The 25220-nt window shown below is 31.6% G+C and overlaps 1 protein-coding gene across 2 annotated transcripts; it reads right to left on the bottom strand.

Moving 5' to 3' along the window:
- Positions 1–1915: 1915 nt before the first annotated feature.
- LOC143063771 (RNA-binding protein RO60-like) lies at positions 1916–24198 on the bottom strand. 2 transcript variants are annotated; one of them, XM_076236144.1, is made up of 8 exons: positions 24093–24198; positions 15575–16094; positions 13066–13277; positions 12421–12572; positions 11665–11806; positions 8275–8553; positions 7486–7658; positions 1916–6652 (listed from the first exon to the last, which is right to left on the bottom strand). In XM_076236144.1, exons 2-8 carry the CDS (start codon positions 16092–16094, stop codon positions 6520–6522), a joined length of 1611 nt encoding a protein of 536 aa, XP_076092259.1. In that variant the 5' UTR covers positions 24093–24198; the 3' UTR covers positions 1916–6519. The 2 variants fall into 2 exon arrangements, with proteins under 2 accessions (XP_076092259.1, XP_076092260.1); XM_076236145.1 differs by having other exon boundaries at positions 11680–11806.
- Positions 24199–25220: the final 1022 nt, after the last annotated feature.

Here is a 25220-nt window from a genome sequence, read left to right as displayed (position 1 = left end):
TGCAAGTGTTTTTTAAGAATAATTAATTAAAACATTGAATAGCATATTCCTCTTATTTAGTGTGTCTGAAAACTCACCATACATCGTATAATGTAGCTTCATGTAAATTTGCAGGTTATAGCATTTCCTTTTAAGAATCAAGGATTCTATCCAAGACGAAATTCTCTTTTTGAACGTAATTTAACTTTTAACTAAAATGTATTTCATCTCTTGTAGATAAAAACAAACTCTTCTTCTGTTCTTATGGTGTGGACATGTTATTACTGAATACATTTAAATCATAAAAAATATCGAAACTGAAATATTTAATAAGCATAATTTAGTTTTTAATGAAAAACAAACAAAATTAACTATGACGTAAGTGTTTTTTTCCGTATTTAAAATAATTTAATAATTTTCTACACGGTTATGTATATGGTTGGCGTCATGCATTATAGATTAATGTTTTTATGTTAAATTTTATTTTCTTATGATTTTCTACCCCAGAAAAGATTACTTCATCGGTGTATGGCAAAACCTTTTGAAATGTGTGGTCCTCAATGCTCTTCATCTTTGTATTTGTTTGATTCGAGCGTCTCTAGTAAGTCTAATGAAAATGTAAAAATGCAAGAACCATAACTCCTGAACGGTAAAAGTAAAAATCAACATTATTGAACTTGACCTCCATTTTGTCATCAGTAACAATATATTAAAATTTGAAAAACTTTGGTTGAACAGTTCATGAGTAAATGCACGGACATGACTGGCAACACCATTTTTCAATCTTTCAAGAACCGTAACTCCTGAACGGTAAAAGTCAAAATCGTCATTATTGAACTTGACCTCCATTTCGTCATCAGTAACAACATATTAAAATTTGGGAAGCTTTGGTTGAACAGTTCATGCGTAAATGCATGGACACGACTAGAAACACCATTTTTCAATCTTTCAAGAACCATAACTCCTGAACAGTAAAAGTCAAAATCGTTATTATTGAACTTGACCTTCATTTTGTTGTCAGTAACAACATATTAAAATTTTAAAAGCTTTGGTTGAGCGGTTCATGAGTACATGCATGGACAACATTTGGTTGCCGCCAACCCGACCAACCGCCCGACATACATCCCCAAATCAATAACGGACTTTTTTGTCACAAAACTCCGGTTAAAAAGTAAACCATTTTAGGTCAAAGTATGACCTTCAAAACGGAGCTTTGGCTCAAAACGAACAGCAAGCTATATAAAAGGTTCCTTAAAAAAAATTAGTGTAAAACCATTCAAACAGGAAAACCAACTATAATCTTTATGAACCACATCAACAAACGACAACGACTGAACAACAGGTTCTAATTACCATTACCAATGTCACGACTGAACAACAGGATCTAATTACCAATGTCACGACTGAACAACAGGTTCTAATTACCAATGTCACGACTGAACAACAGGTTCTAATTACCAATGTCTCGACTGAACAACAGGTTCTAATTACCAATGTCCATTTGGTATCTTCTGCATTTTTTATTGATAGATTCTTGTTTAGTTAACCTGTAGTGTCAAAAAGTTCATACTCATGCCGAGAACAAAGTTACACTAAATCAAAGATAGTTTTTGCAAAGTGGTAGCAAAGGAATTTTGGGCAGTAAATTTAACCTCATGTTGGGAAAAAGAATATGCAGAGTTCTCTCAAGTGCCTTAAAGCACTGTGATACCCTGTGCTATCTTGGATGATTTTTATAAATGAATGTATATGGGGTCACAGTGCCATATTTTTATGAAAACCAGTGCTATGTTAATTTTCATACAGGTATTTAAAAATTATAGGTAGAACTAGAGAGACATTTCCTAACGATTTTCATGATAAAAGATCACATTGAATCTTACCTATACAATGCATATATACTATAATTCCTCATAAAATATAACAAGAAAAGTAATAAAAGTGTACTACAGTATACTTTATTAACAGAATATGCAATGCCCATAGCAAAATCAAAATTACATTACAAGTACCACAAAAATATATAACTATCTGATCAATATAATGATCACAACAACTTCTTTACTTTTACATTCATTATTTCTGAACACATTCTAAATTTATTCAGAAAAAACTTTTGTAAATGAATTTAATATTCTGTAACAATTTATTTTGAAAGAATACTAATTTGGAGTTGAATCAATTCGCCTTTGAATCTAATGAGTTCTGGGTATTAGATTCAAAAATGTACCCAAAAATATTGTGATTGGCTTACAGCATTCTAGAAAATTGGAAACCAGTATTGCATTTCTTCCTATATTACTGCTGTTCTAACATTCACTGAATTTGTATTATTTTGTAGCAGAAAATATTTTTCAAGTATGTCATATGTCATATATGTTTTATACGTTTTTAGCACAACAATAAGTTTAATAGCATTATATCAAATACTTACAAATTAATTGCTGCCTCACAATTTAATAATAGTTCGTACATCATGTCTTAGATATTAGATTTTTACAATGCAAACAATTTGTATTCATTAATAAAAATTTAAATCATACTTTTGATAATCCCTTTGCCGAAATTCCATTCGATAATTTTTTATAAGTTTTGAATATTTCATGCAATGAAACTATAGAAATATCATTTATCTTGCAAAAAACACGTTTTATTAAATTTAATTGTACTATGATATTTTTATGGGTTTTCAATTTAAAAAATAACCTGTAAATAAATGGCAATGTATAAACAATGGTGGTATGTGTTTTATAAACATGTATATAATTGAACAAATGACAAACATACTGTATGATCTTTAATAAAAAATAATTATATATGATGAACTTTGTTTTAAAAAGGACAATGTTTGACTAGTGTAAAAAAACATAACTTACAAAAAGAATGTGAGATTTTTTATAAATTAATGGCCATTATTTAAATAGAAAATATTTATACAAAATACAATGAGGATTCTTTGAAAACTGAGGAAAACCAATTTTCAGAGGATTTTTTTAGGTAAGATGAAATAACCAATTTAAAAAATCCCCATAATACAAATGTTTAGTTCCAAGGAGAATACAAATTATGATTCCACAAATAAACTACATGTTCATTTCAAAATAGCACATGTTTATCCAACCACAAAAGTTGAATCAACATAAATAAATGAATCCACACTTAGTAAAAAGTAAACAATGTTTTTTGTTTACATTTACTGTTACTGAAAAGATGACAAATGTCACTTTTATCTTGAGAACAAAAATTAAACCTGACATTGTCTGAATTAAATTAATCGACAACTGAAAACGTGAAATAATGCAGAGCATTTTCCTGAGGATTTTAGTTCTATGTTTTAAGAGTTGTTAGTGTAAATTTACTCTATAGTAAGTTTCAATTCCTGGAATCAGAAATTCTACAGATGTGTACACAAAATAAACAGCACTTCTTTAATCTATATGGAACTATTCTATAAAGACTGACGGCTACATTGAAAACTGTAACAAAAGCTGAGTACGTTCACAAATGTAAACCCTTCATTTCTCTAATTGAGCAGTGGGAAAAAATATTCTAGAAAGACTGAAGGCTGCATTGAAAACTGTAACAAAAGCTGAGTACGTTCACAAATGTAAACCCTTCATTTCTCTAATTGAGCAGTGGGAAAAAATATTTCTCCACACAAGTAAAATATCTATACTCAGCAAAGGATTGATGGAAATTTATTTATGAAGTTAAATTTTCATGATTTCTTATGAATTTCTTCTGATTTAAAATCCAAATAACACTGTATAAATTGTGTGTGTCCCAAGCACTTTTCTGAATTTAGAATCATATTCAAAACAGTGTGGCTGTGGCCATTGATTGACGACCTAAATTATCCCATTGACTGGGACAGATTAGGTGAACGTTTGTCTGTAACGACCACTGCTCACTACTTACTTATTATAGAATTTAAACTGTGGGGTAACCAAAGGTTTTTAACGCCTTCAATAATAAAATAATTCGAAAAATTAATCAGGAATAACCTTTATGTTTTGATTTATATTATTGATATAAATCATAACATCGTGTTATTCCTGATTAATTTTTCGAATAACTTCATTTAGGTTTTGAGAACCTTTGGTGACCCCACAGTTTAAGTGTCTTTAACAAGTACATAGTGAGCAGTGGTCGTTACAGACAAACGTTCACATAATCTGTCCCAGTCAATGGGATAATTTAGGTCGTCAATCAATGGCCACAGCAACACTGTTTTGAATATGATTCTATCAATAAATTTCTATGTTTAAAGAGGATTTAATAAATACAATTGTCCAAAATATTTATATAAGTATTACTTGATTTATTTCACTTGACTGGGCGGGGTTTAACTGGTTCGCATATCAAGACCAGTTCATCTATAGACAGGTGTTTTGGGATAAACTCTTCAGTGAAGTGTCCAGTTATTCGTCCTATATCATACACTCAGTTCATTTGTATATCCATTTGGTAACACTGATAGGTGATTAGAAATCAATAATAATTATAACGGAATTCATCCTTATCACACATATATTCTAATAGACTGTCTGTATGCAAATTAAAACGTAAGCTCTGCCCGATCAGTTGAAATAGCATTGGTAATAAACCAAAGTACTTTTCATTTCAAAACTGTTTAAAATTTGAAAAAAAAAATTCACTATTTTAGGTAAAATACATTTAGATCAAAATTTTCTATGGCGTTTTATAAAATTGCTTTAGATTATGAATTCATCCTTCACTATTACCAATCATGCATGGTGTAAATACACTTTTAAAAAATAACAAACACAATAACAAAAATATGCAAAATTAAATAAAGATATAAAATGAACATCCTTCTCAATACAATAAAATTGGAAGATTTTTACATAATTCATTTAAGTCATGAGTATTTCTAACCAATATTTAAAAGACAATACTAGTTCAGCCCTATACAAATATATATACACTTCAAATTAACATAAATGTTTTACAATGCATGCTGTAAATATGATATGGAGCCGTTTGATTGTGTCAATGTTTATGGACTGCCCTCTTTTTACATTTACTTGGAGTTCGGTACTGTTGTTTTGCTCATTTTTTATGCTCAGTATAACATTATTATTCAATTCTAATTCAAGGTTATTCAATGTAAAAAACCAGGAAAAAATTAAAATATACATAGGTAAATCATCGAAAGTGTCTATAATTGTTTTCATCTGCAATATATAAATTTTCCTTTTGAATTTAATGCCAAATATTTTCTTTGATTTCCAAAAGGAGGTATAAAGTTATGCCATTTAGAATGTAAAACTGCTACATTCTTGTTTTAAGAATTAAAGAGATACTGCACCCCTAATAATATCTCAGATTATTACCTTAACCAACCACAAGCTTAAAAGCATCAACATCAACAAAAGCATTTCAAACCAAATACCAGATCATAAATAATAATAAATATTAATATTATTCCTTTTCTTTTTTTTATTTTTTCACCCCTGTACAAAAAAAATGGCTGTCTTATAATTTTTTTTATCTTTTAATGTTTTCCTGTCAGAACATAACTTTCATTTCACCCCAATCAAATAAATTTATAGTACATTTTACAAGTTGAGAATGGAAAAGGGGAATATGTCAAAGAGACAACAACCCAACCAAAGAGCAAAAACCAGCCCAAGTCTTATATGTATATAGATTTCTGCAACTCGGATGGATTTCCTGGAAAACAACAAGCTTGACAAATACATGTTTGTATGTAGATAAATACAATACATATAAATGGGTTTGTTTTTTTCTCATCCATGTAAAACCAGGCCTGTTAGTCATTTAACTTTACTCAGTTAACAGAAAGTTTTTTTCAGAGCTTTTTAACTTTTATAATATACGCATAATTTGAAGTTGTTGGTTATTTTTTGTACTATAATTATTTTTTTTTTTGTTTGCATGCATTTTCAAAATAAATATACATGTACTTCTTTCTTAAATATCTAATTCATATAAAACACTGTCACAAGAAAATTGAAAAATAACATAAACAAAAATTGCTAACATATTGACCTTTGCACTCACAACATTGTTAAATATGATATATATAAATAAATAAAAACAAAATATTCATATATCAAAAAGGCATAAAATAATTCCAATTAACAAATCATATGTTCATTGCATTTGTCTATTAAAATATTAGCTTTGGAATTGCTTCAGTCAAAAATTCCACAAAAATGTAGGAACTTCACCTCTTAAAAAAAAGGACTCTGAAAACATAAATAAACAAAAAATGTTCGAAATATATGATATAACAAATTAAGTTAAAAATTCCTTGTGTAGTTCACAGTTCACTTGGTCTAAGAGACGGGTTAAATTATTCATCACAGAACTTTTGCCGGAATTATATGTGTTCCTCCTGCCTTGAAACGAAAAACAAAAGGCAAGCAACTGACAACCTTAGGAGGCACTATAAGTGTGCTAAAAAAGCTATTTGTTGTCCACAAATCCGTCTTGGACTAGAATTATGTGGCAAGTTTGCTGGACCTTGTTGTATGAACACAGTGGACGGTGTCAACATTCATCCAATATAAATTTGTTAATGATAGAAGGGACAGTTGCATCAAATCCAGCTATGTCAATCATTCTTGGGTCATTAGGGTCAGCTGTCTTCATGTTGGCATTACAAAGTCCACATGATACTAACCTGAAATGATAAAAGTAAGTTGTTGTTGATGGCCATAGCTATCAGACTTCATAAAAGTATTGCATTTGAAAAGTTTATTTTTAGTTTTATGGGATGTGACTGTTGAAAATATATGTGATTTCTTTTATAAGTGTCAATTTACATATAATATCAAATCAATTGATGTTAGAAAATCTTAAATACAGTATTGTTGAGTCCTATTCTACTGTTCAAAGAAAAGAATGCAGGTGAACTGTAAAACACATTTATACTGCGTATGTGTACAATCTTTCTATGAAGTCTAAGGAGGTCTTTGTTGGAAACTTGAAACCTCTTTCAATTCTTTTCCCCTCAAAAATGAGAGTTCCCAAGTCAGGAGATAATGAGAAAGAAATCCCAATAATGCCATGTAAGCAGGTGCACAACTTCAGCATATGTTCAATCTTTCTATAAAGTTTCAGGGATCTGAGTTAAACACTATAGGAATTGATAACAAAATATTTGTACCTCAGATCATAAACTTTGGTGAAAAAAACTAAATTCTTAAGTCTGAAAAAATGTGAAAAAAAATACTAAAACAATTCCCTTATATTAGGTGCACCTCATTATGTGCAATTTTCCTGTGAGTTTTGGGAATCTGGGTTGAAATCTGAAGAAGTTGCATACAAAAAAATGTTTCCTGCTTTTTAAATCCTAACATTACCTTAATATGAAACCAATTTTTGACTTCCTCCAACCTGGCTTATTGAATGATTGTCAGGTCAAATTAAAGAAATACATATTTATATGGTAAGAATCTAGTTACTCAAAACTTCACAAATAGATTTTTTTTTTAAATTTATATTATCAATTACTTTGCTTTTGGCATATTCATTTCCTTTCTGTATTGCATGAGAGCCTTCGATGGAGTTATGGCGCCTGTTCTATCAAGTGAATCTGTTATATTGATAAATACATCAATTTTTTTGCTATTTTCAGTTGCCCATCTGATTGGTGCAGCTAGGTCACATGGTTGCTTTGGAGTATCCTGTCAAAATATTAAAGTATGAAGTATACAATTATTTACTTTTTTGAATTACGGGCTTCCTAGAAAAATAAAAGCCATCAATATTTGGCACCCTTTTTGTCCCTAACTGGTACATAATTTGTGGTTGGTTAATTTTCATTGGGTTATTCACTTGGAAATATCTCCTTGTATATTTCATAGGTATAAGATATATGCCATGTATAAGTATTCACTATTTACCAGAAACAAATTTGAACGATGTATATATGGACTGATCACCAAGTTTCAATTTTGAGGAAAATAACATTTCATGATATGATTATGAATTTTGATTTACTTTTCAATTTCAAGTATTTGGTTTCTTGCATCTCTGACATGAAATAAGTTTCTATATAAAAAGGGTGGGGGTGGATATATTTTGAACATTTCATTAAATATAAATGTGATTCCTGTAGGTTAAAACAAAATACCAAAAGTTTATATCACCATAACGTATGAAGATGGTAAATTGAAAAGATTTTGGGAAAACAGTCAAAATTATCTTCAAACAATATATTTTAATGACATATTGACCTTTGACTTAATAAAACTGTGAAAATGTTTGCTAGGGAGAATAGTATGATATCAATATACTTACACCAGATCCTACTGGAGGAAGGGCTGCCGAAACTAAAATTTGTTTTGATATTTCTTCACTAATTTCTTTCAGGGATGATTCTGAGGTCAAGGTCAACTCTGTTGCCTTGTCTGCGAAATATACTAGCTGGACCTTGTCTTCTTTCCTAGCAGTAATCATGGCAATAGCAGAAGCAGCAACCAAGGAAGGAAGTGACTGTGTACCCCGGACCGTGGATTTTTTGGTATTTGATCCAACACGGACTCCAATAAGGTAGCGCTTGTTTGTTGACTTTGTATTCTGTAAATTAGTTTATATAATTACTATAGTAATGTTTTAATAAGTTAATATTTCAAGCACTACAATGATATTAAAATTGAAAGATCTGGATTAGTTTGTGATATTGTGCTTAAGCAAAGAAACCATCTTGCGTGGTCCTCAATTACCCTTTGTAAACATCTGAGATCACCTACTGTTTTGTGGTAAGGTTTGTGTTGTTTAGTCTTTAGATTTCTATGATGTATCAGAGCTCCAGATAAGCTGTGTATTTGCGTGATCACGCAATAAAAATAATAAAAAACCCAATGCAATTGCCCATTGAAGGGTTCAAGAACCCAATTATTTCAAAGGAAAACCCAATTATATGCCCAAACCATGAGTTCTCAACCCTTTAATTGGCTACTGTTTGCGTTATCAGTTGGAAAAAGTGAAAGGCCAAATCAATTATTACATGATAAAGCATGAGAAACCAAAAGTTCTAATAAAAGACAACTAAACCCAGATTTATATAAATGGAATAAACCAAAATCATTCAAGTATAATTAGAGTTTATGTAGTATTTTTTTTTTTTTTCATTTTACGGTTAATTAATGAATTATACACACACAGGCACTGGTCTCAGAATTTATTATATAAAGATGTAAGACGAGTGCCTGTGAATACACATATCCGTTTTTGTGAGAAAATACAAAACTGGCAGAAGGTTTGGAACAGGACACAAATTAAACCTACAATTGCTCCTCAGTGAATAAACCAAATAAAACAGCTAGCAAATAACCATAACCCTAACCCTAAACCAAATAAAACAGCTAAACAAAGAAAGAAACATATTTAAGATGGAAAAAAATCTGGGGTTGATATTGCCTAAATATTCAATATTGTGTTGATGAAAAAACCCAATACATTCAGGAGCTTGGTGGTGAAAAACCCAATTTGATATTAACATGAGGGGTGAATTGGAATTGATAATGCAATTAAAAAACTTTATCACCCAATTATATAAGAAAATGGTGGGTAAAAAACCCAATTTGTGAATTCTTATCTGGAGCTCTGATGTATGTTGTGTTTTGTGAAACTGTTAAACTTTTGATAAATAAATTTGTTATTTCGACTTTTAAAATTATATATTTTATTTGCAAAAACTTTCCCTTTTATTTTTTTCAAAGTAGCAACTTAAGAAGTCGACATTTTGTGAGTACATTGTTGAGTTCTGAATGTCTTTTTTTTTTGTGTGAATGGGTTGTTGTATCATTGGTGTATACCCCAACTCATATATTAACTGCTCAGTTCTACAGATGCACATATAACCAGATGCTCCACAGGGCACAGCTTTATACGACCGCAGAGGTCGAACCCTGAATGGTTGGGGCAAGTATTGACACAACATTCAAGCTAGATACAGCTCTGAATTTGGATTTTGATTAAATAGTTGACACAGCATACATGGCATAGGTTTCTGACACAGAATGAATGTAGTCTAATGAACTTATTTTTTTTGTTTTGCTTTTGAGCAATTCACTATGCTGAATATCAAAAAAAAATAATTGAAGAAATTTTCTTTTAAATTTCTGAAATCTGAAATTAGAAAAATTGACCCCCCTCCCTCTAATTTTTTTTCACCTCCCCCTTTCCCTTATTCCAAAAATGATTTCAATTCAAATTTCTAATGAAGTTTGCAACAATAACTACTCATTTAAATACATCATAAAGTATAAAAATATATAATGTCATACAGTCATGGTTAAAATTAATATTAATTAACAGTAACTTTTAAAAATCAAAATGGGACATGTGCCCAAAGGGACACAGTTGATGGCCCCACTAGCATTTAATGTTATAAAGGGACATAACTCAAGAACTGTAAAAGTGAAGCTGCCAAAAATTGAACTTAAACTGAGTTTAGAGGTAATAAGCATTATATACACATTTCATTAAATTTAGTTGAGACAATCTTAAGTTAAGAGAACAGAAACGAAAAAAATCTTCAATCTTTCCACTTGAAAAGGGGCATAACCCTAGAATGGTAATCAAAGTGCTTGTAATCACTGAATGGTAAAGATTGCTTTAATTTATCAGTTGGTAGTAAAAGTGAATATTGCATTGTATATTGTATATAGCATTGATTTAAGGTGATTCAACAACCATTCTGGAAAAAAAAAATACCTCCAATTTTTTGTCTTGAAACTACAAAAATGCTTGTTTTTTGGCCCTTTATTCCTAGGCTGTTTGTCCCATAACCCTTAAAATATATGGTATTAAACATTGTGGTACAATTTCAGAACAATTGAAAGACTTATACACAACTTATTGTCTTGACACTAGATAAATGCTTGTTTTGGGCCCCTTTGGACCCCTTATTCCAAAACCTTAGGGACCATAACCCCCAAAATCAATCCAAAACTTCCTTTTCAGGTTATGAACATGGTGTTGTCCGCTCTATGGTCTGGTTGTTGTCGCTTTGACACATTACCCATTTCCTTTCTCAATTTTATATGTTATAATTTTATTGATTTTTATTTACTTATACTAAAGTTATTATCCGGAAACCATCAGTCTTTGGACGACACTGACAACGACGACGATGTGATACTAATATACAACCGCAAAATTTTTTGCGGTCGTATAAAAATGTACATGTACATCTATATTTCTATATATGCTCTTATATATTATAACTCTGTTGCATTTTTCACAATAAAAAAAAACTTCACAATAATTTCTAAATCTACAGTAGTTTGTGAGCATTTAAAGATGAAGGTTGCATTCAATGAAAGGGAAAACTTTGCATTAGGCTATTACTGAAAGGCATATTTTCAATTGGATGAACTTTCCTCAGTTTCATATTATGAACAAAGGGAGATCACTCAAATCTTAATAAATTGCCTTTAAATTTGTATAACAAATAGATGTAATTTTCATTAAAACAGTCTTCTTGACAATGAATTGCTTGAAATTAACACAGATAAAAGGTGATTAAAGTTCTCTTCACTACATAATGTTTTTGTTCTCTCAAAAAAGTGATAAAAAGCTTCAAACAAGTCCAGTTAGGGTTTTCATAGCATGAATGCAATCTTTCCTCCAAAAATCTCCAAACCGGGCACCCCTTTACATGTTTCCTCAAATACTACACACATTGGATTCATTGACCTTCATTGTGGATTCAAGGGCAAAGTTGAGTGCATCAATGACTGCCTCGTTCCTCATCCAAGTCACTTTCCCTGCTTTACCATGTTCATATGCTGATAAGGCCATTACCACATCTATTGGTTGTATGCTGCAATAAAGCATTTAGCTATAAGATCCCTCATCTTCATTTAGGTATATATATTTGAGACTCCAGTTGGGGTTTACATTTTAAAGAATAATGAGTAAAAAGTGCAAAATAAAGGGCCCAAAATATATAGAATGGAGAATACAAATGGAGAAAATAAATTAAGAATAAAAAAAAATAGTATAAAATTTAAGAAGTAAGAAATAAAGGACTACCCATCCAGACCTTCATATCTACCAAAAGTAATTCCAAAAATCTTTCTCTGCAAAGCATCGAGAACAGAATAAATAAATAAGTAAATATACGACAAATTCTGCAATTTTTCAATATACAAAGGGACATAACTCAAGAATATAGAAAGTGATGCCACCAAAATTCAATATTGAACTGTGGTTGTGAAAAGAAGCATTGCATGCAAGTTTCATAACATTTGGTTGAGGAAAACTTGTTATATTTGTAGTTAACTGAAATAATACTGACTGATGGATGTATGGACATACATTCAGACATTGAAGGGTAAGTAAACTTAATACCCCCTTTGTCCTCCTTACCTAGACGACTTCCTCGTTTCGTAACATTTCTATCCAGTGATCCTTCAACCTTATTTTCTAACTTACTTGGATTTCTGGAGGATTTCCTCGCTTCGTAACATTTCTACTATCTTCTTACTGCCGTCATGAGCAATCTCTAGAAACCCAACACTGGCAAGTTTGTTAAAGTTCTCTAAAACTTCTCCAACTGACATCTCAGATACCAAAGCCCCCCAAATCTGCAAGTAAATATTTTAAATACTCTATACAAATGATACATGAGGATCTGAATTGGGGTCCTTCATTTCTGTACACTTTTTTTCTCTCTTTTCCTTACATTTTTTGCCCATTATTCTATATTCTTTATATTTTTGATGATTGATTACTATCTTTTCTTTATATCATTATATATTTTAGCACCCCATTGATGCATTACATGTATTCTCCATTTTTTATTGTTTTGTCCATTTTTCTTAATCCTAAGCAATATATAACTTTAATGCTTAGCTCTAATTCTGTGTCTACATTTGGTTATACTTGAGATGGTTTTTTGATTTGATCAGCTCTTCAATGTATGTATCAAGGTTTTGGATTTAAAAATATTTTTTCCTGAAGGAATGTTGAGACATCAATTGTCGAAATGCCCATCAGGTGTAGTAAAATTGGAAATATTTCTTTTATTTATTATCTTGATTGTCTTATTCACCTGTGAGCTCAAATTTAACATTTTACCTCTTTTGAATTAAGAAGAGCAGGAAGCACTTGTTGTTTTCCTAAATGATGTTGCTCAATAAGTCTGGCCACTTGGTGCTCGTCAGTCGAGTTACGCACAGAATGAATGGTTTTGAGGTAGTCTACAACTTTCTGAACATTCTCTGGCTGTTCGCCTAATTTCTTTAACTCTTCCATTCCTTTAACTAAGTATTTTAAAATTATGGCTGTTCCTGAAGAAGAAAGATATACGTAAAAGACACTGTTAATTATAGTAATAATACAACAGAGTTATGTAATTTTATCTAAATCTAGCAAAAGTTTCATTTCAACAAACTGAAAATCGTTGACTCAAACAAGGGATGAACCATTCACAATCTCATTTTAACATGTTTGAGGACAATGGAGGAGTGGGCAATTGCTGTGAAAAAAGGAAAGGACCAGGGCTCTGCTTAAAATCCCTAAATCGTGCAATTTTTTTTTTACAATTAACTCTTAGGGGAAAATACCAGTTTAGCGCAACAAAATATTTTCAAGAGACCAATTCAATAAACATGTGATGAGGTCAAAATTCTAGAGGCTTCAGATTAAAATCCAGGACATTGGTATAAATGCAACTTTTTAGATTTGCAGACAAATGTTTTAAATAAATAACAGAATGTTAAAAAAAAAAAAAAAAAAAAAAAAAACCTTAGCCATTTTTTTGGTTGAAATCACATTTTCCTTTCATAACACTTTAGCATTGTTTAGGCCTACAACATGTACAAGTAAAAACATGTATTCTTCAGTTTTCTGGCAAACAACTCTATACTCCTCATTTAAATATTTCTGATTTCTATTATCATCATGCTCTTTAATATTGTTTTGTTATGCTTGTTGTTTAACATGATACAATGTTGATCAATAACATAAACCAAGTTAAATGATTAGCTTAGGTACTACATTACTTATAGTATTATCATTACCCTAAGGAGCCTCATAATTAAATGACAAGCACATGCATGTGTTCAGTACAGTTTATTAATTCCATGATTACACAAGAGGCTTTCAATGGGATGTTAAATTGTTTGTTGTATGGTGATCACATCTGTTACAGAAATACCTCCTATTAAATTACATGTACCTCACTTAGAAACTTGGTTAATTATCAACTTTCAGTTCATTACAATTCATTATTTTCAAACAAAACATGCTTTTTTACGATTTATTTTTGTTTTCATAAAGCAAAGGAATTTGAACATTGTTGAATTACACTGCATATATAATAATCTACGTTATAAACAGAAAGTCAGAATGATTTATTTAACAGGAAAATAAAAAGAATTTCATTCCTGTTTTTTTTTTAAAGATGATTTAAGCAGCATTACAGATTTATCAAATAATGTACTTACATTGTAATATGTGTGATGTCAAAAAAGGGAGGAAAGACACCAAAAAGGGATACAAAAAAATCCCTTAACATATTAAATCAACAATCTGATGGATCTCCAATTTGATAATGAAATTAATTAAACTAAAACACAATGATACATGTACATGAAAACAATATGGAGTTCTTATATAATTTGAAGAGTGTAGGACAAAACAAACATTTACAGACACCTTCAATTGTTAACATGATTAAACAAAAGACTGAATTTTGGTAATTTATAATTCACCTTCTTTACATCATTTTGTATGTAATGAAAAATTGGGCTTCATCTTAAATTTATCCAGACACAACCCATGCAACCCAACACGGTGGGTTACACCCATTATTAAATTTATTTATGATCTTTCCTTTCTGTTCTTTTGGCTACATAAGTGCATTTGCTCTTGATATAAAAATAATGAGATTGTGGAATGATTGCCAATTAGACAACCACATAGTATCAAAACTATGCACCAAAGACCTGTGAGATTTCCTGTATCCAGGAAACACAAACTATCATACTGGTACCATACCTTCTTATATTTCTTTGATGTTAATATGTAACAGGCTATTATTTGAACTTGGAATTATTTTCAATTATGGAATTTGCATAATTTCTTGTGTTTAATATTTTTAATAAATTCCATGTTTATTTGGTATCATAATCTTTTCAGCGGTTAATAACACTTTCCATACAATGTATTTTGGTTAGACAGTGTTGTGCGCGGCACAGTGCATTCTATTGAAAATATACTATTTTCTTTGTAATAGAAAGTGTTGTGCGCAGCACAGAACATTTCAGTACAGAATAAACATGGAATTTATTAAAAATTTCAATAACAAGAAATCAAGCAAATTCCATAATTAAAAATAATTCCAAGTTCAAATAATAGCCTGTTATGTGCTAATTGCACGTTTTTGGTGACCAGTTTTGTGGTTTATTCATACTCTGACATCATAGACAGGTATAGTTTTTGGCTACATTAATGTATTTGCTCTTGACATACAATGTAACAATAAGGAGAATTGGTATGATTGCCAATGAAACAATAAATTATGCACTAAAAACCTGTGACATTTAAAGTGAGCTTGGCAAAATGACACAAACAACATTCGTACCTTCTGATTTTCCCTTGATATGCGCTAAGCGAAGAACATTGGCGTGTGACCATCCACCAGATGCTGATTCCTTCATAACCAAAATAGCAAGGTCCATGGGATCTTGTCTGTTATACCATTCATTAAGGGTACGTCGCAACGAACGTCCATATCCTCGTGAATTTGTATCACCTGACAATTTCTTGTGAAATTGTATAAATGTGAATAGTTCCTTGGCAGTTTTACAAAGTAATAAGAATATTTTATTAGCATGCTGTTTTAATTCACTGTCCTTAGACTTCATACAAAGTGCTACGGTGAAAAGAAGCATGTCTTTCTGTACAGGAGTACAATTGTCATTATATTTTTCTACTTCTGCTAGTATTTCCTTGCCACGTTTTTCTTCCAGCATATGAACGAGACATGCAGCGTTTTCTTTATTGTAAGTCCGGCCCAATACCTTGTACACACTGCCTTCTGTGTAGTAATTTAACAACCGACAACATCTTTTCAGATCTTTGTCATCTACAGCTGCAGCCATCTAAAATAAACATTTGTATGATTCAGACTTATACCAATATAAACATTTGCAGATACAAATACAATGTATAGGTACATTGTACATGTACCATGTATCAACAGCAATGTACAGTAAAGAGTCAGACTTCATGTAGGTGATTCTGTTAGCCATCTTACATGTACTTGGTAGTGAAATTTAAATGAATGTTGGTGACTGTTGGCAGTACATGTACTACCCTTTAATTACATGACTGTGACTGATACATGTACCTCCAATCATTAGCAATCTTCCTATTTCAAAATGAAACACAACACCAAAAAGAATGATTCTGAACTGAAGGATCTTCATTTTACATTTATGCTGTATAACTATAAGGAAGACATGTACAGTTGTCTCATTTAATGTCAGATATTTTCATTTGTAGTTCCATAATTATAATTTCCCACTACCAACTTAATATATCTCATGTACATGTAGCACCTACCATGCTTACCTGTTACTTTTTGTTTCGAATTAGCAAGAAAAAGATAAGATCATATAAAAAGAGATAACCATTTTTTTAAATAAAATTCAAAGAGGAGAATTATTCTCTTTTTTTTTTTGTTTATCATAAACGTCATGATAAATACATTTGTAAGATACTGTATGTAATATACTTGAAAACGGCCCAGAAAACAGCCAAAGGTCACCAACCTGTTTAAAACACAGCAACAAATTTCAGCTGGTCACTTAAACAAAAATGTGTACTACTAGTTCAGTAAAAATTGACTTCTCAATAACTGAATATTGAAGTGAATTTTAAAGACCAGGGACCATAACTTTGTACCAAATTATCAGACTGGGACAAAATTCAAACCTGATCAGTAATTTGTCATGATAATACAATACACCCAATATCAAATCAATATCATCAAGCATGAAGAAAAAACGTGTAGAAAACTGATATGCCCGACTGACGAATGGACAGACAGACAGACGGACAGAGTGCAAACCTAAAGTCCCCTTTTACTTTGATGGTAGGGGACTAAACACAATCAATCTAATTAATTGGATTTTGAAGTACCTTTGTAGCTGATAACAATTGGTCTAGATCTTCAAGTATTAAAGAGAGTAGTATCTTATCCATTTATCATGATTATAAACTAGACTTTTTATCATGTAAATAACGAAAATTATGTGTTTTATTATTTATTTACTGCTGTATTTTCTTAAAAACATCATATTTGAGTTTGATTCATTTTTTTCTACTTTACCAAATAAGGGGAGATAACTCAGATAGTAGAGGAGATAACCGAGATAAAGTAATTTTATAATAGAAAGTGTTGTGAATTTAACTATTTTAATATGTAGCAAGAAAACAAGTTCCATGACCCTATTTTTTCTTTTTCTTAATGCTCACATTAATCTGTACCGATACAGGCTCTAAATGTCCTCCTTCATGGTGGTGATCCTTATAAAGAATGCTCTTATGGAGACGAGAAGAAGAAGCATACTTTTTCAATGGTAATTCGCCGTTTCAGAATGATGATGAATCTAATGTGTTCTGGGTAACATTTTCTAAAGCGTTCACCAAAACATTGTAATTGGTTGAAAACGTTCTAAACAATGCAAAGGACAAGGTTCACTTATGGCACAAAATGGCCTGAAATACCAACTTTATCATAAAACACCAAAAAGGTCACAATTTGGTTCGTAAGTGGGTCTATTTCAAAAGTCTGAATGTTAAATACATCAGTTCTTTTCATAAAAGTACATAATATTCACCAAAGTAAGCCCAATTTGGACATTTTGTAAAAATGTTATGATTTTGTGTCATTTTCAGACCTAAATGTAATTTTAAGCTTTAGAAACACCTTGGCCGCCACTTACGATTCAAAATGTGTTTTAATCAAAAGATTCCAATTTTGATGTAGAATTCATCAATATAAAAACTTTTTGGATCATGGATGGCGGCCAAGATTAATTATGCCAAAAACAGTTAAGATTATGGAAAAAAGGTACTTAAACTGACCTTAAAATACAAATAATGTTTATTTAAGGCGTCACAGATTCATAAATTGTAAACGAAAGTGCCAGAAAAATATAATTTTGTCTCAAGGCCAATTAAAATTAATTGTTAGATTTTCATCCCCGCCCACCCTTCTGAAATTGTCCAGCCCCAAATTTTTTTATTTTTAAAAATTTACGATTTCCAGATTTTGTTTATTTCCGTTTCTTGTAATTACCATCAAATATTTCGTTTCACTTCAAACTTCCTGTTTCAAATTTCAGGTTTTGTATTTCTTCGGGTAATTCAAAATGATTCTACTGCTCTATGATGACAACATCATCTATCTAGAATAGATTGATTAAGAGAAAGGCAGGAAATATTTGGGCTACAAGTAATGCACTGTGTCCAAGAACGCAAATAGCGAAATGCGGTATGACACAAATTTCTGTGATTAAAAAAACGTGGATTTTTTTTATTGATTTAATAAATATTGTCTATTTTATATAATGACCTTTTATCAGGCAGTTTGGATTGTGAAAGATATCCAAAAGCGTGAAAATTGTGGAACACTTGACATTGGCACAAAAACATGAGTGGATTAAAAAAATTGACACAAGCACAAACTTGTTAAATTTATGACAGTAGATTGAGTTCAAAAAGTCGGCATGCATACACTTAGATTTACCCATGGCTATTCTTTTATGTTGACAACCAGAGAAACCCTCTGTCCCAATACCCCCAATAGAGTCATCAAACAACTTCTTTTTATTAAGTTCATGTTTAACATTATAATTATATTTGCATCTTGAAGAAGAATCATAAAAACACCAAGTTGAACTCTATTATTTTCAAAACTGTTTGAGCTTTCATTTTATTCTGTACTCATAATTTTTGTAAAAATAAATTTGGTGAAGGTAGTCCAACTGAAGAGATAATTTCTCCATGTGTTTGCTAATTACTAAAAATATGCTTTAAACATTGTTAAAGCAGCTATAGCATGTAGAACTGTGGTTTCCAACCAGCATGACCAGAGATATCTATTCAAGATTTAAAAAAATATTTACCAGTCCTTACACATGTATCATTTGTGCATAGACATGATATAAGTTTATTATTACACATGCATACATGAAGAACACGTCACAAGAGGGTTTCATAAGAAATAAAAAATAAGAAATAAAATCCTCCCACCCGCCTCATTTTTTTTAAAAATTTGGATGAAAATCTACTAATTAATTTTAGTTGGCCTAATAGTGTTATGACAAGTATTTCTACGTGAACTTAGTAATTTTTTGGCCCAATTTAAAAAACATAAAAAATTTAGGGCCAATTATAAACCTTTGTGAACCCTCTCCTTAAGCCAATGACGTCATTTTGGTGTACCAACAATGAGATTACACATAGCAGGGATTGGACTTATATAAATAAGACTTTGGCAATTGTAGCCCACAGCTTAAATTTTGTAGCCCACATACATGTATTTAGTCCAATCAAGAAAAGCAGAAATTTAAGTAGCCCACACCAAATTTTAGGGGCCATTGGCGAGTGGACCCCTACTAATTTCAAACCCTGCATAGTGCTTTAGACAGTTAGATTCTGAAAAGGTGATGTTGTTGCAATGCATTCTTAAAAAGCACCAAAAACCCATTATACATGGATAGAAGATTATAACATGTATAATGAAAGATTGAAATAGGAATATTAAAGTAAACACTAAAAGTTATAACAGGTAAAATTAGTGCAAATATAGCCATTCGATAGCAGCTTGTCCAAATAATTATGACATCTTGAAAGGCTATTATATTTTTTTTCTTTGATGCCTTACATCGACAGGAAGGCGTCAAAGCAAAAAATTAAAATAGCCTTCCAAGAGCTTTTGCGACGCGATGGCCATACTTCCATGACAGCCCTAGAATGTGTCGCCCATACTGCCAAATCATCCATGGGACATATCAGCCACACATTGTGAGACGTATCGTCCCAATTTTAATTTTTTTTATTGAGTTTAGAGTCATTCTATTTGCTGAACATCTTTCCAAGACAGAGACTACTGCAGAATTTTCCAATAACATAACAAATTACCCGTAAAATCTGACAGGAATGTGCACCCTATTGGCTAATTACATGATAAAAGATGGCCAGTTTCATTTTTATCATACTGAAGAGGGTGGTAAAGAGGGGGTCCTGCATACAGAAATAACCAGGTGCTCCACAGGGCGCAGCTATATACGACCCCAGGGGTCGAATCCTGAACAGCTGGGGCAAATATGGTCACAATATACAAGATTGATACTGTCTGAATTTGGATTGTGATCAAATTTTTACATAATATGAGTTTTTGTCACAAAATAAGGGGGTCAAAGATCTTACAAATCTATTGCACAAAACTGTGCAATTGAATATTTCTTCTTGAAACTTTCCAAAATTTGAAATTTGAAAAATTTTGAAAAAAAAGGAATCCCTTAAAAAAAGGGTAAACAAAAAATCCCCCCCACTTTTTGAAACCCCCATTGGAGCAATAACCCTTAAACTCAATCCCATGCTTTCTTTTGTAGTATTGAACCTTGTAGTACAATTTCAGAGAAATCCATACACTTAAACACAAGTTATCATCATGATTGTTTAGAAACTAGAAACATGCTTCTTTTTGGTCCTTTTTAGGCCCCTAAATCCTACATATTTCAGGCAATTAACCCAAAACTTAATCCCAGCCTCCCCTTTGTTATATGGTACTTTGTGGTACAATTTCAGAGAGATCCATACAATTACACACAAGTTATTGTCTGGAAACTAGAAAAATGCTTGTTTTGGCCCCTTTTTGGCCCTTAATTCCTAAACTTTGGCCCCATATCCCTGAAAATGAAACCAAACCTTCTACTTGTGGTTTTAAACATTGCGATATAATTTCAGAGCAATTGAAATACTTGTACACAAGTTATTATCCTGAAACTAGAAAAAGGCTTGTTTTGGGCCCCTTTTGGGCACTTAATTCCTAAACGGTTGGGACCATCATCCCCAAAATTAATCCCAACCTTCATTTTGTGGCATTGAACCTTCTGAAAAAATTTCATAAAGATCTATTAACTTAAACTAAAGTTATTATCCGGAAACCAATGTGTCTTTGGACGACGACGCAGACGACGACATCATACCTTTATACGATCCCAAAATTTTTTTGGGGTCGTATAAAAATCGCAAAAACATTGCACGTAAAATAAAAATCGGGAAAAACGGAACACGAGAAATAAAATCGGAAGAATTAATGGAAAAAGTAAAATAATTCATTAATCAACCGTTCTTGGATATCCTCTAGTCATTATAATCATGATAATAATGGACATGATGACCCTGCAGTCACCGTTTAGCGTCCGCTAGTTGCAATTGATTTGAAAGAAAAATATTTCAAAACTGAACTCACTGTTTTAATTATGACAGAAATTAGTCTCCCATTCGGATATAGTCATTAATATTTGTTCATTTTGTTCTGTTTGCTATACGCAAGATATCAAACAATCATTAAGAAAACAATATGATATTTTATAATATTTTATTAGATTAAACACATTCAGTTATGATACATTTGTAAATATATTATAATGAGTAAACAAATGATATGATAAAATTGAACATGTTTAACCCCGCCACATTATTTATGTATGTGCCTGTCCCAAGTCAGGAGCCTGTAATTCAGTGGTTGTCGTTTGTTTATGTGTTACATAAAATTGAGAATGGAAATGGGGAATGTGTCAAAGAGACAACAACCCGCCCAAATAAAAAACAACAGCAGAAAGTCACCAACAGGTCTTCAATGTAGCGAGAAATTCCCGCACCCGGAGGCGTCCTTCAGCTGGCCCCTAAACAAATATATACTAGTCCAGTGATAATGAACGCCATACTAATTTCCAAATTGTACACAAGAAACTAAAATTAAAATAATACAAGACTAACAAAGGCCAGAGGCTCCTGACTTGGGACAGGCGCAAAAATGCGGCGGGGTTAAACATGTTTGTGAGATCTCAACCCTCCCCCTATACCTCTAACCAATGTAGTAAAGTAAACGCATAACAATACGCACATTAAAATTCAGTTCAAGAGAAATCCGAGTCTGATGTCAGAAGATGTAACCAAAGAAAATAAACAAAATGACAATAATACATAAATAACAACAGACTACTAGCAGTTAACTGACATGCCAGCTCCAGACTTCAACTAAACTGACTGAAAGATTATGATTTCATCATATGAACATCAGGCACAATCCTTCCCGTTAGGGGTTTAGTATCATACCATCATAACATATATGAGAAGAACATAACCCGTGTCATGCCAACAACTGTTTTTAGAATAAATGTGTTTAGTTCCGATACAAAGACCTTATCAATGACTCAATATTAACGCCAAAATATGCAATCTTTAATGACTTGACAACAGTATCGTAATTATATCCCTTCTTAATAAGTCTATTCAAAGGTTTTGTAAGTTTCTGAGGTGAATACTGACACCTTTGTGCTTTATAAAGAATATTACCATAAAAAATTGGATGTGAAATACCTGAACGTATTAAAAGTCTGCATGTTGAGCTATATTTACGAATAATGTCTTTATACCGATGATAAAATTTAGTAAATGTTTTGACTAGTTTGTGATATCGAAAACCCTGGTGTAATAATTTTTCAGTAATACATAAATTTCTCTCGTTAAAATCTAAAGCATTGTTACATACACGAGCGAATCGCACAAGTTGAGATATATAAACACCGTAAGATGGTGACAAGGGAACGTCACCATCTAAAAACGGATAATTAACGATAGGAAATGAAAAATCATCCCTTTTATCATAAATTTTAGTATTCAGCTTTCCATTAGTGATATAGATATCAAGATCGAGAAAAGGGCAGTGGTCATTGTTAGTATTAGCTTTATTTAAAGTAAGTTCAACAGGATAAATTTCATTAATATACATACTGAAGTCGTCATTATTGAGAGCCAAAATATCATCCAAATATCTAAAAGTATTATTAAATTTGTTTATCAGATGTTATTTGTTTTTCGTTCATTTTTTTTACATAAATAAGGCCGTTAGTTTTCTCGTTTGAATTGTTTTACATTGTCTTATCGGGCCTTTTATAGCTGACTATGCGGTATGGGCTTTGCTCATTGTTGAAGGCCGTACGGTGACTTATAGTTGTTAATGTCTGTGTCATTTTGGTCTTTTGTTGATAGTTGTCTCATTGGCAATCATACCACATCTTCTTTTTTATATGATAAATAATGTAAAAACATCATAGTTTATTTAAAAGTTGTAATTACCATCTACAATGTATAAGTATCAAATAATTCACCTATAACATCTAAAAAAAAACAAAAAAAAACATGGACGATACGTCTTTACAAAGTATGGCCGTTTCATCTTTTCGGGGTATGGCCGTTTCATCCTATGGCCATCATGGTAGTATGGCCACTACGTCCTGCAACGTTTCCAAGACGTCATAATTATTTGGACTAGATAGCACCCAGAACAAACGGTTTTAATAAAGACCTAACTATTGCTTATTAATATGTGCATTGGCTCAGAATTGAATTTGTTTAATTAACACAGGTATCATAAAGGCTTCAGCTGTGCAGCTTAAACGCATTATAATAAAATTAATTTGTATAATGAAACTTGAACACCTTTGGCTTTGTCAGTTAGGGACGACATCAAAAGTTCAATGAAGGATAAAAAACTTAATTCAAATAGTTTTTTCACTGACCCCCCTACCCCCCTATTAACTTAATTTGGGAAAAATTTATTGACCCATATGGATATATGTAAAAATCAATGTCGGATAACCAAATCTTGCAGCAGTTCAACCCCCCACCCCCAAACTATTTGAATTAAGTTTTTTATCTTACATTGATCTTTTGATGTCGTCCCTTAGTGCATTAGTGTAATTTTGCAGCATGCAATGCGTATGCTTCCATTTTTAACAAATATATCAAATCTTTTAATCGCGCTTACATCAAATAAATCGTTTGAAAGCTTTTACCTTGGTTCCAGCTGCTTAAATAGAGGAACTATTCAAAGAATGCGAGGATGCTCTCAGCCAGGCCAGACAAACCCTTTATTGTCGTTAAAAACGTCATCAATTTATGTGTAGATGTTAAAATGGGTATAATATTTTGCAGTTAAGATTTTGCGTGATAACTCGATAATAAATCATCAAGAATAACACGGTTATAGTTACGTCTTTTCTCCGAAATTTTTCCTTTGGCTTTGTGATGCCATTTTGCATGTTGAACCACCAAACACCACATCATTTTCATAATTGTTTTATTCGTATATATTCTTTTAGAAAAATACTAGTAAAGATGAGAGCTGTATATATAGATGTAATAATAGTTATCAAAAGTACCAGGATTATAATTTAGTACGCGTTTCGTCTGCATAAGACTCATCAGTGACGCTCAAATCAAAATATTTATAAAGCCAGTGGCGTAGCCAGGGTTGAAATGATGTGGATGCCTTCGCCGAGCGGAGCAAGGCGAATTTTTTTTTTGGACTATTTTATGCAGAATTTTTGTTCCTGTAAGCACATGTACTCCCCTAGAATCCGACACTGGTTAGATTTTTGTTTAATTTCAAAATACCCACCAATTCATATAATTATATTTCAAACAAAATTTTAATGTTTTCTCAAAATTGTCGAAATTGAATGTAATTCATAATTTATTTATTTGATGTAAAAGTTTCCCACCAATCTTATACTTGACATCTCATAAACGGCCCCATCACATCGGCACTTCTGTATAAAGGAACTGAAGTAATCCCCTTTCCTAGCATTTCTCAATCAAAGAGCTGAAGAGCTCTGAGGGAAAAGACGGCCATTGTTTCAATTTTAGGGGGGTATCTTTTGATAGTCTACATACAAAGAATGAGCAAAAGAACAGCTAGAACATATAGAAAGGCTAACAATAATGAAACTAATTGTTGTTTATTGTTATTTCATTTCCTTAGTCAAGAATTCATCATAGAGACAATTTGGACCAATGAGATCTGCACCTTCTTAATCAAAACATTTGATTAAAGTTGGGAGTTAATTATCTAAAATTCAATTGAATTTAACAACTACTACAATATATTTTTGAATTTTAATTATGTACAACTGAACGGCAGG

This window comes from Mytilus galloprovincialis, chromosome 2 (genome assembly GCF_965363235.1).
Source record: "Mytilus galloprovincialis chromosome 2, xbMytGall1.hap1.1, whole genome shotgun sequence".
In the NCBI taxonomy this organism is placed as follows: Eukaryota; Metazoa; Mollusca; class Bivalvia; order Mytilida; family Mytilidae; genus Mytilus; species Mytilus galloprovincialis.
This window is presented reverse-complemented; position numbering and strand designations above follow the sequence as displayed.